The sequence below is a fragment of the Ascaphus truei genome, chromosome 13, assembly GCF_040206685.1.
Source record: "Ascaphus truei isolate aAscTru1 chromosome 13, aAscTru1.hap1, whole genome shotgun sequence".
Lineage (NCBI taxonomy): Eukaryota > Metazoa > Chordata > Amphibia > Anura > Ascaphidae > Ascaphus > Ascaphus truei.
This window is the reverse complement of record NC_134495.1, coordinates 5,418,820-5,432,983: the sequence shown is the minus strand read 5'-3', so window position 1 is coordinate 5,432,983 and position 14,164 is coordinate 5,418,820. Positions and strand designations below refer to the sequence as shown.

The 14,164-nt window shown below is 46.5% G+C and overlaps 1 protein-coding gene across 1 annotated transcript in view; it reads left to right on the top strand.

Moving 5' to 3' along the window:
- The first annotated feature begins 662 nt into the window (after positions 1 to 662).
- Positions 663 to 14,164, top strand: part of MYL2 (myosin light chain 2) — a 33,183-nt gene continuing 19,681 nt past the window's right edge. Inside the window, exons 1-3 of the mRNA XM_075568152.1 lie at positions 663 to 787; positions 3,671 to 3,760; positions 9,932 to 10,007. Of these exons, the coding sequence (XP_075424267.1) occupies positions 785 to 787; positions 3,671 to 3,760; positions 9,932 to 10,007 (169 nt within the window). The 5' untranslated portion in view covers positions 663 to 784. The remainder of the gene's footprint in view (positions 788 to 3,670; positions 3,761 to 9,931; positions 10,008 to 14,164) is intronic.

The window sequence follows — 14,164 nt, the reverse complement described above, 5'->3', positions numbered from 1 at the left end:
CTGCCCGCGACCACATCATCGCTACACCAAGCGATTACATGGTTGAGTGCAGCCCTCTATCCGGCACGCAAATGGTTAATAAGTTAAATGGAGCCTTCTGACACATTTTGGGAGAGGGGGTAAATCAGACAAGACAAAGCTGCTGTTATTTTTTTTAATCTGATGTTTAATTCAGGAGATATCTGTATTTACAATATTAAGGACCCGGGAGGTTAAAATGGAGGTCTTCCCACAGCCCAGTACAGTCTAAAGGCTGCCATGAGAGCCTCCGATACTAGAGATGAGGAAAATCATGATTTTTAACACTAAAAATAGAGAAGGACATTCTCAGGGGGCCAGATACTAACATTATATGAGTTACTGTAAACCTATATAGGCTTTTGGGACGGAATTGCTGCTTTAAACCCAAATTTACAACAAGAAACTGTTCAAACTGCAAACAATGGTTTTCAACCTTTGTACCCTCAGCCTCCTGTCTGCAGTAGTATTTTTAATGCCTGTTACTTTAAATAAGATCCCATATGGGATGGGGGCAGCGTTGGGTTTCCATTTCCATCATCTTCTTTGTCTCACATGTCATCAGACTCTGCAACAATGTGTCAAGACTGGAGACAAGAGAAAGGGATTGTTAGAGGTTGGGGATAACTTACCTCCCAATGCCAAAAGTGGTCATGAGTTTATTTATATACTAGATTGGGGGGGGTATTTATTGTCTGACGGAGGAGCGTCCTGGGGATCTGTGCTTGGAATTCCTCTCGCAGTAACATCGCAAGTGAACGCAGCAATGGTGAGTACTGTAAGAGCCGGTGGTTGATGCCAACGAAGCAATCGGTTCACTTTTCTCTAACCATAGGGACCGGTTGCCAGTGTCCCAGCGGCAAAACTGGTTCAGAAAAGCCTTGGATTTATCCCAGCTAAGATAGCTTGGAATAGAATGGTTTGTCTGGGATAAATCGTCTTTACTCTGCCACAGAGAGACTGTAATAACTCCCGAGGGTCCTCATTGTACATAAAAGATGAGAAGTTTTATTGTGAATAAAGTTCTACGTAGTGGTAGAAATCTCCTGATACAGAGAATATTGAGCCACTTCCGGAAGTCAAAGTGGCTTAAAAAAAAGTGTCTAACGTATTAAACCTGGAGACACGGCCCTTTGTAGTTTAGAAATGTTTAAGCAATATTTATGCTGTGAAAATAGGACGGGGGAGGCTTTTTAAAATAAATCCCCATTTAAAAAGAAAATGGGATTTTAATTTTAAACGTAGAGGTATTTCAGGGTGAAAATATGTTGTACTTTGTACTTTGACTTGTTACTTTGTACCTCGTCATATCATCACACCTCAACCACTGATCACTTTCACACGGTTACATTGTTCTGTTGTGGTTTGGTCTACGTGATCTGGTCCCAGAGCATCTTTCTACAATGCAACATGGGAAAAAGGAGACCAAAAAGCGCACCAGCACAAATGGAGCAGGAAGAACCCAGGACAAAAATTATTAAAAGGGCACTTTAATGTGACAAAAGACCCATCCAACGCGTTTCGAACGTCACAGCGTTCTTTTTCAAAACGCGTTGGATGGGTCTTTTGTCACATTAAAGTGCCCTTTTAATCAATTTTGTCCTGGGTTCTACCTGCTCCGTTTGTGCTGGTGCGCTTTTTGGTCTCCTTTTTCCCTGTATTGCATTGAGTAGCTGCACAGCCTGCCTGCCTGCCCTACCAGGATGTGAGTACTTGTATATTTTTCAGGGGAACCTGCCAATGAGACTGATGGTGAGTGGGTTGCACCACACACCACCTGTCTTCAGGAGGATAGTACCCATTATATGACACAATAGGTACTATATCAATTGTTAGTACCCTGGTACAGTGGTCTGGCTTATTATCATTTTGAGATATACCTGCATTTGAGCGCTTCAGCTATTTTCCATATTACAATGCAACATGGACTAATATTTCTACTGTTATTTCTACTGTTATTTATCGTCAAAAAAATCCATTTAACATAAAAAAAGAGGGTCACGGCTATTTTTTCTTTTTTACATTATAGCTCTGTAGTTACCTGCTCTTCCATGTGCTCTCTGGCGGCAGAGCGCTGCGCTAACTGTAACGCTCGTTAGTGATAATTAGATGCACAAGGGGTGTGTACCCGAACAGCGCATATCCACTAAAAGGCTGTTAGCGTTAACGCTGGGACTTAACGTTATGTTAGATCTTAACTAAAGGTGACGTCACTCCCATCCGCCCCCTGAAATAATATATACATTTGGGGGTCAGGATGGTTGAGAGATAAATAACGTGACGTTATTGGAAGATAGCGCAGTGGTGCGTTACAATAACGTGAAGCTAAGCCCGTGCTAATGAGATGTATTTCAGACGTTTCAGCTCAGGGAAAATAATGTCCATTACTGTTTTAGGTAACGTCACATTGTGAGCCGGAGTTAACAGAGATTTTGGGATGAAGCTCGTAAGTGGCCATGAGTTCCTTCCACACACCAATGCATCCAGCGTGAAAACACTTTCCTAATGTTTTGTATCATGCATTGGAGACTTGGTACCACGCAAGGTCAACACTGTGGCAACATTGAAGCCACTTTGGGTGTATTTTGGTCTCCAAGGGGATATGGGGCCCCCCCTTGAAGATGAATAGAGATAGAGATGAAACTAGAGATTCAATATTTACACATTTATTTTTAGAAAGCATCTGGACATGCCACGTTTTTGGCTATACTGAGCTCGTTGCCCGAAACGTGGCCTGTCCACGTGGTTTTTTTCTCTTCAAAATAAATCTGTAAAGATTTCAATGACTTCTCTACGTGTTTATTGAAGCAGGAATGGAGAAATCCAGGTGTCGCAGCTTTTCTTTCATGTATTGGGTGTGTTTGTCACGGAATGAGCAGCACCCCGTTTTGTTATTGTGTCATTGGGGAGTTCTATACTTATTCCTGTCAAGATACTCAGTATCGTTGTAGAAAGCTGCAATGTGATGGATCTGTTAGGGATTTCACTTTGAAACATGACACGCTTTAGAAATGAGTCTATACTTAAGGCTCCAATATCCCAGTACAGCACTGAGTAAAGTGCAGCACGCCCATCTGGCACTGCAAGAGTTAAGAATAAACAACAAAGCCCATTGATAAAAATCAGCCCTGACGCAGCTGCTTTATATAACGCGGAAGAGATAACGGCTGGGCAGGCCTCTCGCAACCTCATATCTGTGTATTGTCGTCATTTCTAAGCCAATGCGACATGTCTGTGACAGTGTACTGTCTCCCGTTGTACAGCTACGTCTTAAACTGTGCAACTCCTCATAACAAATGGTGGGCATGGCGTTAAATGCCTGAGCGCTTTCACTATTGCAAATCCCGTATGTTTTGCCTAAGTGGCTGGGGTTTAAGCTCACTGCAATATATTCCGAATAAATCTCACTTTTAAGATGTCGTCATGTGAAACGTGCTGCCATTACTACACACGTTGGTGCAATCTTCCCGCTCACCGTTATACTGAAGATAAGATCATGATTGTGGTTACATTTGTAACAGATAAATGCCGCTAAGACAACATTACCATATTTTTCTCGCCCTCTCCGTAAGTATTTGAAGCAGTTGAAGTTTGGTTTACGATGTATATTTTTTTTACTTTATTATAACAACTTCATTTTTTTTCCCCCAAGTCACCCAAAAAAGCGAAGAAGGGATCGGAGGGAGCGAACTCCAACGTGTTCTCCATGTTCGAGCAAACGCAGATCCAGGAATTTAAGGAGGTAAAATACAGTGACATATAGTGTCACACAGTGCGCAGAATGATGTGCTTGTATGGTGTTGGTTACATATAAAGGGGCCATTCCTCCTAGGACCAATTTCAGTGACATTAAGGGGCCTCACATGGGGGATTGATGCCTTTTTTACCCAAACCTGACACCTCTAAGTATTTTTTAAGGCGAGACTTGAGTGGTTTGATTCCCTTCTGTGTGTGTGATGTCACTGTGTGATATCACTGTGTGAGCAGCGAGTGCTTGTACAGCCAGCGTCCCCCCTCCCCTTATCTTTATTGGTTCTCTGATAAGGACGGGGGGGGGGGGGGGGGGGGGGGGGGGGGTGATAAGGGGAAAGGAAACACTTGATTGACAAACACTCCCCCCCCCATTCAGAGACCCTTCAGACTAGGTCCGCAGTGGCTGCTGCGGTGTGCACGCCAAACACAAGGCACAGTCCTCTATGGGGCAGGCCCCAGTCAGCGTGTGCGCGTGCACAAAGCGCGATGCACGACCGCCTTGGCCAAAAGACAAGATTTTGGTCTCTTGGCGCGGCGGCCGAGCATTGTCCACATCTCGGCGGCGGTTCAGCCAATGAGGGCAGACCAGCCGTGTGACGTCATGGCTGCGCCCCTTCCCCTCCCCCCATATATATATATCCCAAGGCGTCAGAGGTTCTTCTCAAGTTTCCTGTTTGTCTGCATGTTGCAGCTCTTCCAATAAAGTAACCTTTTTTTGCGATCCAGCTTCCGTCGTCCATGTTTTTCCCTTGGAACGCAGTGCACCGCCTCAATCTTCCCCAAAGGATATCGCTTCCTTAGTGTGGGTGCGCAAACTGGGGGGCGCAACATTTTCTAACAGAGGCACTGCGTTCTTCTCCACAACATTGAAATTGATTGATTGCCTCTTACCTTCTCTCCGGCATCTCCTGTTTACTTAAATGACAATGAGACGTCACATGACGCTGCAACGCCATGTTGCTATGACAACGCGACGTTGCGACATCACATGACGCCGCAGAGATGAGATTCTAGAGCAGGTAAGAGGCAAGGGGGGGGTGCGACTTAAAACATTTGCGCACCCCTGGTATAGCTGTCAGTTACAGACACCAGGAGATAATGCGGGCACTGCAAAATAATCTTATCTGCCAGTGCTCCAATCCACGGGGGCATTCAGGTCCCAAAAGATCAGCAGTGAGGATGAGAATGAGATGGGCATATGGACTTGCTGAGGCACCTCGCCCTGATAAAGGCTGGGTCACACCGTCGGAATATTGGAGTTTTGGCACAGTAAATTCTGATTATAAGCAAGTCTACTTGCCCGGCTCATTGTCATCGTCATATCTGTCAGTTACAGCAGGAGCTTCCTAAGGCGCTCCCCACAATGCTTTGCATCCACAGCAACAATGCATTGTGGGGCAGGAGTTTGGAAGCTCTTGACAGCTATACCCCCATGCTGGCTTCTCACTCCTGAACAATAGTGTTATACGAATTCGTTGTGTCAGTTCTCCTAGCACCCATCCTTTATCAGGACACATTTTATGTCAGTGTTTTGAACCATAATTCTTGCACTTTGTAACGTGCTTATCTTGTAACTATGCAATTGATGAGGTCATTACGCTGTCACCAATCCCATAGAATAGTTATTAGACTATCAAATAATTCTTAAATGTAATCTACTGTGACAGACCTATAATTGCTCAAATTCTCATGAACCTTTTATGGTTTTCTGCAGGATATGAGGGGAAAAGGTCCTTTTATTTCTGAACACAGAATATTATATGGCGCTGGTACTAGGCCTCATGAGGGTTAGTGTTAATTCCCAGAGAAAAATAGGGTTGCCAGGTGGCTTCTCCGAAAATACTGGACACAATGGTGAAAGGTGCGACACGCTCGAGACACACACACCTCTCACCGCTCCATGCTGTTTCCTCCTCTCCTTGGCCCCACTTCCATGTCCTGACACCTCCTCCTTATTGGCTGCATTACCCAGCAGCAGCCAATCAGGATGGAGGAAGCTGCCAAGCCCGCTAGGAGCAGCCCTGCTCTCTCCCTGCTCGGGGAAATCCCGCGGCCCCCCAAGCCGGTCAGCTCACTATATCCAGAGAGGTAATACCGGTATACACATACACGCCCAGAGAGATAATACCGGTATACACATACACGCCCAGAGAGGTAATACCGGTATACACATACACGCCCAGAGAGGTAATACCGGTATACACATACACACCCAGAGAGGTAATACCGGTATACACATACACGCCCAGTGAGGTAATACCGTTATACACATACACGCCCAGAGAGGTAATACCGGTATACACATACACGCCCAGAGAGGTAATACCGGTATACACATACACGCCCAGAGAGGTAATACCGGTATACACATACACACCCAGAGAGGTAATACCGGTATACACATACACGCCCAGAGAGGTAATACCGGTATACACATACACGCCCAGAGAGGTAATACCGGTATACACATACACGCCCAGAGAGGTAATACCGGTATACACATACACGCCCAGAAAGGTAATACCGGTATACACATACACGCCCAGAGAGGTAATACCAGTATACACACACGCCCAGAGAGGTAATACCGGTATACACATACACGCCCAGAGAGGTAATACCGGTATACACATACACGCCCAGAGAGGTAATACCGGTATACACATACACGCCCAGAGAGGTAATACCGGTATACACATACACGCCCAGAGAGGTAATACCGGTATACACGTACATGCCCAGAGAGGTAATACCGGTATACACATACACGCCCAGAGAGGTAATACAGGTATACACATAGACGCACAGAGAGGTAATACCGGTATACACAAACACGCCCAGAGAGGTAATACCGGTATACACATACACGCCCAGAGAGGTAATACCGGTATACACATACACGCCCAGAGAGGTAATACCGGTATACACATACACGCCCAGAGAGGTAATACCGGTATACACATACACGCCCAGAGAGGTAATACCGGTATACACATACACGCCCAGAGAGGTAATACCGGTATACACATACACGCCCAGAGAGATAATACCGGTATACACATACACGCCCAGAGAGGTAATACCGGTATACACATATACGCCCAGAGAGGTAATACCGGTATACACGTACACGCCCAGAGAGGTAATACCGGTATACACATACACGCCCAGAGAGGTAATACCGGTATACACGTACACGCCCAGAGATGTAATACCGGAATACACATACACGCCCAGAGAGGTAATACCGGTATACACATACACACACAGAGAGGTAATACCGGTATACACATACACGCACAGAGAGGTAATACCGGTATACACATACACGCCCAGAGAGGTAATACCGGTATACACGTACACGCCCAGAGATGTAATACCGGAATACACATACACGCCCAGAGAGGTAATACCGGTATACACATACACACACAGAGAGGTAATACCGGTATACACATACACGCACAGAGAGGTAATACCGGTATACACATACACGCCCAGAGAGGTAATACCGGTATACACATACACGCACAGAGAGGTAATACCGGTATACACATACACGCCCAGAGAGGTAATACCGGTATACACATACACGCCCAGAGAGGTAATACCGGTATACACATACACGCCCAGAGAGGTAATACCGTTATACACATACACGCCCAGAGAGGTAATACCGGTATACACATACACGCCCAGAGAGGTAATACCGGTATACACATACACGCCCAGAGAGGTAATACCGGTATACACATACACGCCCAGAGAGATAATACCGGTATACACATACACGCCCAGAGAGGTAATACCGGTATACACATATACGCCCAGAGAGGTAATACCGGTATACACGTACACGCCCAGAGAGGTAATACCGGTATACACATACACGCCCAGAGAGGTAATACCGGTATACACATACACGCCCAGAGATGTAATACCGGAATACACATACACGCCCAGAGAGGTAATACCGGTATACACATACACACACAGAGAGGTAATACCGGTATACATATACACGCACAGAGAGGTAATACCGGTATACACATACACGCCCAGAGAGGTAATACCGGTATACACATACACGCCCAGAGAGGTAATACCGGTAAACACATACACGCCCAGAGAGGTAATACCGGTATACACATACACGCCCAGAGAGGTAATACCGGTATACACATACACGCCCAGAGAGGTAATACCGGTATACACATACACGCCCAGAGAGGTAATACCGGTATACACGTACACGCTCAGAGAGGTAATACCGGTATACACATACACGCCCAGAGAGGTAATACCGGTATACACATACACGCCCAGAGAGGTAATACCAGTATACACGTACACGCTCAGAGAGGTAATACCGGTATACACGTACACACCCAGAGAGGTAATACCGGTATACACATACACGTCCAGAGAGGTAATACCGGTATATACATACACGTCCAGAGAGGTAATACAGGTATATACATACACGCACAGAGAGGTAATACCGGTATATACGTACACGCACAGAGAGGTAATACCGGTATACACATACACGCCCAGAGAGGTAATACCGGTATACACATACACGCCCAGAGAGGTAATACCAACATACACATACACGCCCAGAGAGGTAATACCGGTATACATATACACGCACAGAGAGGTAATACCGGTATACACATACACGCCCAGAGAGGTAATACCGGTATACACATACACGCCCAGAGAGGTAATACCGGTATACACATATACGCCCAGAGAGGTAATACCGGTATACACGTACACACCCAGAGAGGTAATACCGGTATACACGCCCAGAGAGGTAATACCGGTATACACATACACGCCCAGAGAGGTAATACCGGTATACACAAACACGCCCAGAGAGGTAATACCGGTATACACATACACACACAGAGAGGTAATACCGGTATACACATACACGCCCAGAGAGGTAATACCGGTATACACGCCCAGAGAGGTAATACCGGCATACACGCCCAGAGAGGTAATACCGGTATACACATACACGCCCAGAGAGGTAATACCGGTATACACGTACACGCCCAGAGAGGTAATACCGGTATACACATACACGCCCAGAGAGGTAATACCGGTATACACATACACGCCCAGAGAGGTAATACCGGTATACACATACACGCCCAGAGAGGTAATACCGGTATAAACGTACACGCCCAGAGAGGTAATACTGGTATACACGTACACGCCCAGAGAGGTAATACCGGTATACACGTACACGCCCAGAGATGTAATACCGGTATACACATACACGCCCAGAGAGGTAATACCGGTATACACATACACGCCCAGAGAGGTAATACCGGTATACACATACACGCCCAGAGAGGTAATACCGGTATACACATACACGCCCAGAGAGGTAATACCGGTATACACATACACACCCAGAGAGGTAATACCGGTATTACATATACACGCACAGAGAGGTAATACCGGTATACACATACACGCCCAGAGAGGTAATACCAACATACACATACACGCACAGAGAGGTAATACCGGTATACACATACACGCCCAGAGAGGTAATACCAACATACACATACACGCCCAGAGAGGTAATACCGGTATACATATACACGCACAGAGAGGTAATACCGGTATACACATATACGCCCAGAGAGGTAATACCGGTATACACATACACGCCCAGAGAGGTAATACAGGTATACACATACACGCCCAGAGAGGTAATACCGGTATACACATACACACCCAGAGAGGTAATACCGGTATACACATACACCCCCAGAGAGGTAATACCGGTATACACATACACGCCCAGATAGGTAATACTGGCATACACATACACGCCCAGAGAGGTAATACAGGTATACACATACACTCCCAGAGAGGTAATACCAACATACACATACAGGTAACAGGTCCAGTATTACCTCTCATTTTTTACTGAACAGTGTCCATATAGAGGACAGTCCGGTTCAATTCCAGACAACCCTACAAATGCTGTACCCATAAGGACTTTTCTGACATGACATAGGGCTTGTGTGGCTGAGCTAGGCATCAGGGCCACATTGTAGAAGACTGTACCTTATATAAAACTTAAATAGTTAGCAAGTAATTGTGTTACATTAATAAAGTATTCTACTGCGTGCAGGCATTTACCATAATGGATCAGAACCGAGATGGATTCATTGACAAGGAGGATCTGCGGGACACGTTCGCGGCCTTAGGTAGGTAACGTTTAAGTAAAACCCCGGGACGTTTTGGTGAAAACTTTAGAAGGCAGCCAGTCTGAAGAAGACATTGGGGAGGTTCTGCTTTATCTACTAGCAATTCAACACTTTATATATAGAATTATTATCTTCCCAAGTCTCAAAAGAAAATAAATCAAATGTCCATGGGGTCTGTGTATCAACATAGAGGAAAGGGGAAAGGGGAAAGGGGAAAGGGGAAAGGGTGCTGAGACGCACGGCTCCGTTTCTCGGAGCAGACCTGCGGTATACAGTATGTAAGTACAGCTTCTTACAGCCGAGGCACTATGTTACACTTTCACCACTTCAGGTGATTTGTGGGGGAAAATACGAAGAAAAACTCCTCCCCAACTCCTCCTACTGACTCTCCCCAAGGTGCATGCTGGGACAGAAACGCAGCATGTGATACATCTCATTATAATCTGTGCACCATGTAACTCCCCCCAACTCCCCCTACTGACTCTCCCCAAGGTGCAAGCTGGGACAGAGACGCAGAATGTGATACATCTCATTATAATCTGTGCACCATGTAACTCCCCCAACTCCTCCTACTGACTCTCCCCGAGGTGCAAACTGGGGCAGAGACGCAGAATGTGATACATCTCATTATAATCTGTGCACCATGTAACTCCCCCCAACTCCTCCTACTGACTCTCCCCAAGGTGCAAGCTGGGGCAGAGACGCAGAATGTGATACATCTCATTATAATCTGTGCGTCATGTAACTCCCCCCCAACTCCTCCTACTGACTCTCCCCAAGGTGCAAGCTGGGGCAGAGACGCAGAATGTGATACATCTCATTATAATCTGTGCACCATGTAACTCCCCCCAACTCCTCCTACTGACTCTCCCCAAGGTGCAAGCTGGGGCAGAGACGCAGAATGTGATACATCTCATTATAATCTGTGCACCATGTAACTCCCCCCCAACTCCTCCTACTGACTCTCCCCAAGGTGCAAGCTGGGGCAGAGACGCAGAATGTGATACATCTCATTATAATCTGTGCACCATGTAACTCCCCCCCAACTCCTCCTACTGACTCTCCCCAAGGTGCATGCTGGGACAGAGACGCAGAATGTGATACATCTCATTATAATCTGTGCACCATGTAACTCCCCCAACTCCTCCTACTGACTCTCCCCAAGGTGCAAGCTAGGACAGACAGGGAAAAATTGGGGCAAAATGCTTTGATACATAGGTGCAGATTGAAAATACTCCAAAATTGCCCTGATAAACAGACCCCCATGTATACACACACACACACACACACACACACACACACACACACACACACACACACACACACACACACACACACACACACACACACACACACACACACACACACATCAGTAGTGCATAAGAATGAAGGGAAAGACTGAACCCCCTATTATATAAACCCAAACATAAATGCATTGTTGGGATTTCATAGACGCCATTCCCTAAATATCAGAAGGCTTCCTATACATGGACACTGGTAACCTAACCCATATTGTTTTATACGATGCTGGTTTAACGTACAATTGTCATGTTGCCGTTTGCCCTTTGAGGCATTTCCAATGTTATCCCTGGAAGTCGCCCAGCTGTCTCGTGTGTGTATTAGGAACGGCTAAATATAACTCATTTATTTTCCATTAATTAACTTATTATTGTCTTAAAAAAAGTTACGTTCAGTAATTCCACGTTTTTAAACACACGGGCAAAGGTCTTCTGAGCTCATTTTAGAAGAGTCATATAATAAGATTTTATTGTAAAGTTCCTGTGTGACAAAATGTCAGTGCTGGAAAGTAACACAAACATTTAAAGAAACGAGCGTCTTACTGTATGTCTGAAAAATGAATATGACACATTATCTGTTGTGTGAAATTATTTTGGGCGCATCGCCTCATGTCGAATATTTGATTGATACAATTTAAATGATAGTATGTGTATTTATTACGTGTTAATAAATGTAAATTATTTGTGTAATATTATTTATAATAGCCATACGAGAATAATACATAGCCACTTAGAGCTCTATGCAGTAAGCACCGAAAAGTGCCGATAAGTGGGTTATCGGCAGCCGCATGCTGATAAAAAATTTCGGCAAGAAAAACTGCCAATTTTGAGCACTTATCGGCGCTTACTGAATCTCAAATCCAATTTTGGCGGGAAAATGCCGATAAAAGCCTTATCGGCGCTTACTGCATGAGGCCCTTAATTCTAAAACTATTACATCTATCTAGGGTTTATAGTGCACAGAAACATACTATTTACATCTGTACACCAAGCGCAGTCTGTTTCTAAGTGTAAAAAAGCAGTACGATAGTGGCAGTGGGGAAGCAGTACGATAGTGGCAGTGGGGAAGCAGTACGATAGTGGCAGTGGGAAGCAGTACGATAGTGGCAGTGGGAAGCAGTACGATAGTGGCAGTGGGAAGCAGTATGATAGTGGCAGTGGGGAAGCAGTATGATAGTGGCAGTGGGGAAGCAGTACGATAGTGGCAGTGGGGAAGCAGTACGATAGTGGCAGTGGGGAAGCAGTACGATAGTGGCAGTGGGAAGCAGTACAATAGTGGCAGTGGGGAAGCAGTACGATAGTGGCAGTGGGGAAGCAGTACGATAGTGGCAGTGGGAAGCAGTACAATAGTGGCAGTGGGGAAGCAGTACGATAGTGGCAGTGGGGAAGCAGTACGATAGTGGCAGTGGGGAAGCAGTACGATAGTGGCAGTGGGAAGCAGTACGATAGTGGCAGTGGGGAAGCAGTACGATAGTGGCAGTGGGGAAGCAGTACGATAGTGGCAGCGGGGAAGCAGTAGGATAGTGGCAGTGGGGAAGCAGTACGATAGTGGCAGCGGGGAAGCAGTAGGATAGTGGCAGTGGGGAAGCAGTACGATAGTGGCAGCGGGGAAGCAGTACGATAGTGGCAGTGGGGAAGCAGTACGATAGTGGCAGTGGGGAAGCAGTACGATAGTGGCAGTGGGGAAGCAGTACGATAGTGGCAGCGGGGAAGCAGTACGATAGTGGCAGTGGGGAAGCAGTACGATAGTGGCAGTAGATAGGCAGTACGATAGTGGCAGTGGGAAGCAGTACGATAGTGGCAGTTGGAAGCAGTACGATAGTGGCAGTAGATAGGCAGTACGATAGTGGCAGTGGGAAGCAGTACGATAGTGGCAGTGGGAAGCAGTACGATAGTGGCAGTGGGGTAGCAGTACGATAGTGGCAGTGGGGAAGCAGTACGATAGTGGCAGCGGGGAAGCAGTATGATAGTGGCAGTGGGGAAGCAGTACGATAGTGGCAGTGGGGAAGCAGTACGATAGTGACAGTGGAAGCAGTATGATAGTGGCAGTGGGGAAGCAGTACGATAGTGGCAGTGGGGAAGCAGTACGATAGTGGCAGTGGGGTAGCAGTACGATAGTGGCAGTGGGGAAGCAGTACGATAGTGGCAGCGGGGAAGCAGTACGATAGTGGCAGTGGGAAGCAGTACGATAGTGGCAGTGGGGAAGCAGTACGATAGTGGCAGTAGGGACGTAGTACGGTAGTGGCAGTGGGGAAGCAGTACGATAGTGGCAGTGGGGAAGCAGTACGATAGTGGCAGTAGGGACGTAGTACGATAGTGGCAGTGGGGAAGCAGTACGATAGTGGCAGTGGGAAGCAGTACGATAGTGGCAGTGGGGACGTAGTACGATAGTGGCAGTGGGGAAGCAGTACGATAGTGGCAGTGGGGACGTAGTACGATAGTGGAAGTGGGGAAGCAGTACGATAATGGCAGTGGGGAAGCAGTATGATAGTGGCAGTGGGGAAGCAGTATGATAGTGGCAGTGGGAAGCAGTAAGATAGTGGCAGTGGGGAAGCAGTACGATAATGGCAGTGGGGAAGCAGTACGATAGTGGCAGTGGGAAGCAGTACGATAGTGGCAGTGGGGAAGCAGTACGATAGTGGCAGTGGGAAGCAGTACGATAATGGCAGTGGGGAAGCAGTACGATAGTGGCAGTGGGAAGCAGTACGATAGTGGCAGTGGAAAGCAGTACGATAGTGGCAGTGGGAAGCAGTACGATAGTGGCAGTGGGAAGCAGTACGATAGTGGCAGTAGGGACGTAGTACGGTAGTGGCAGTGGGGAAGCAGTATGATAGTGGCAGTGGGGAAGCAGTACGATAG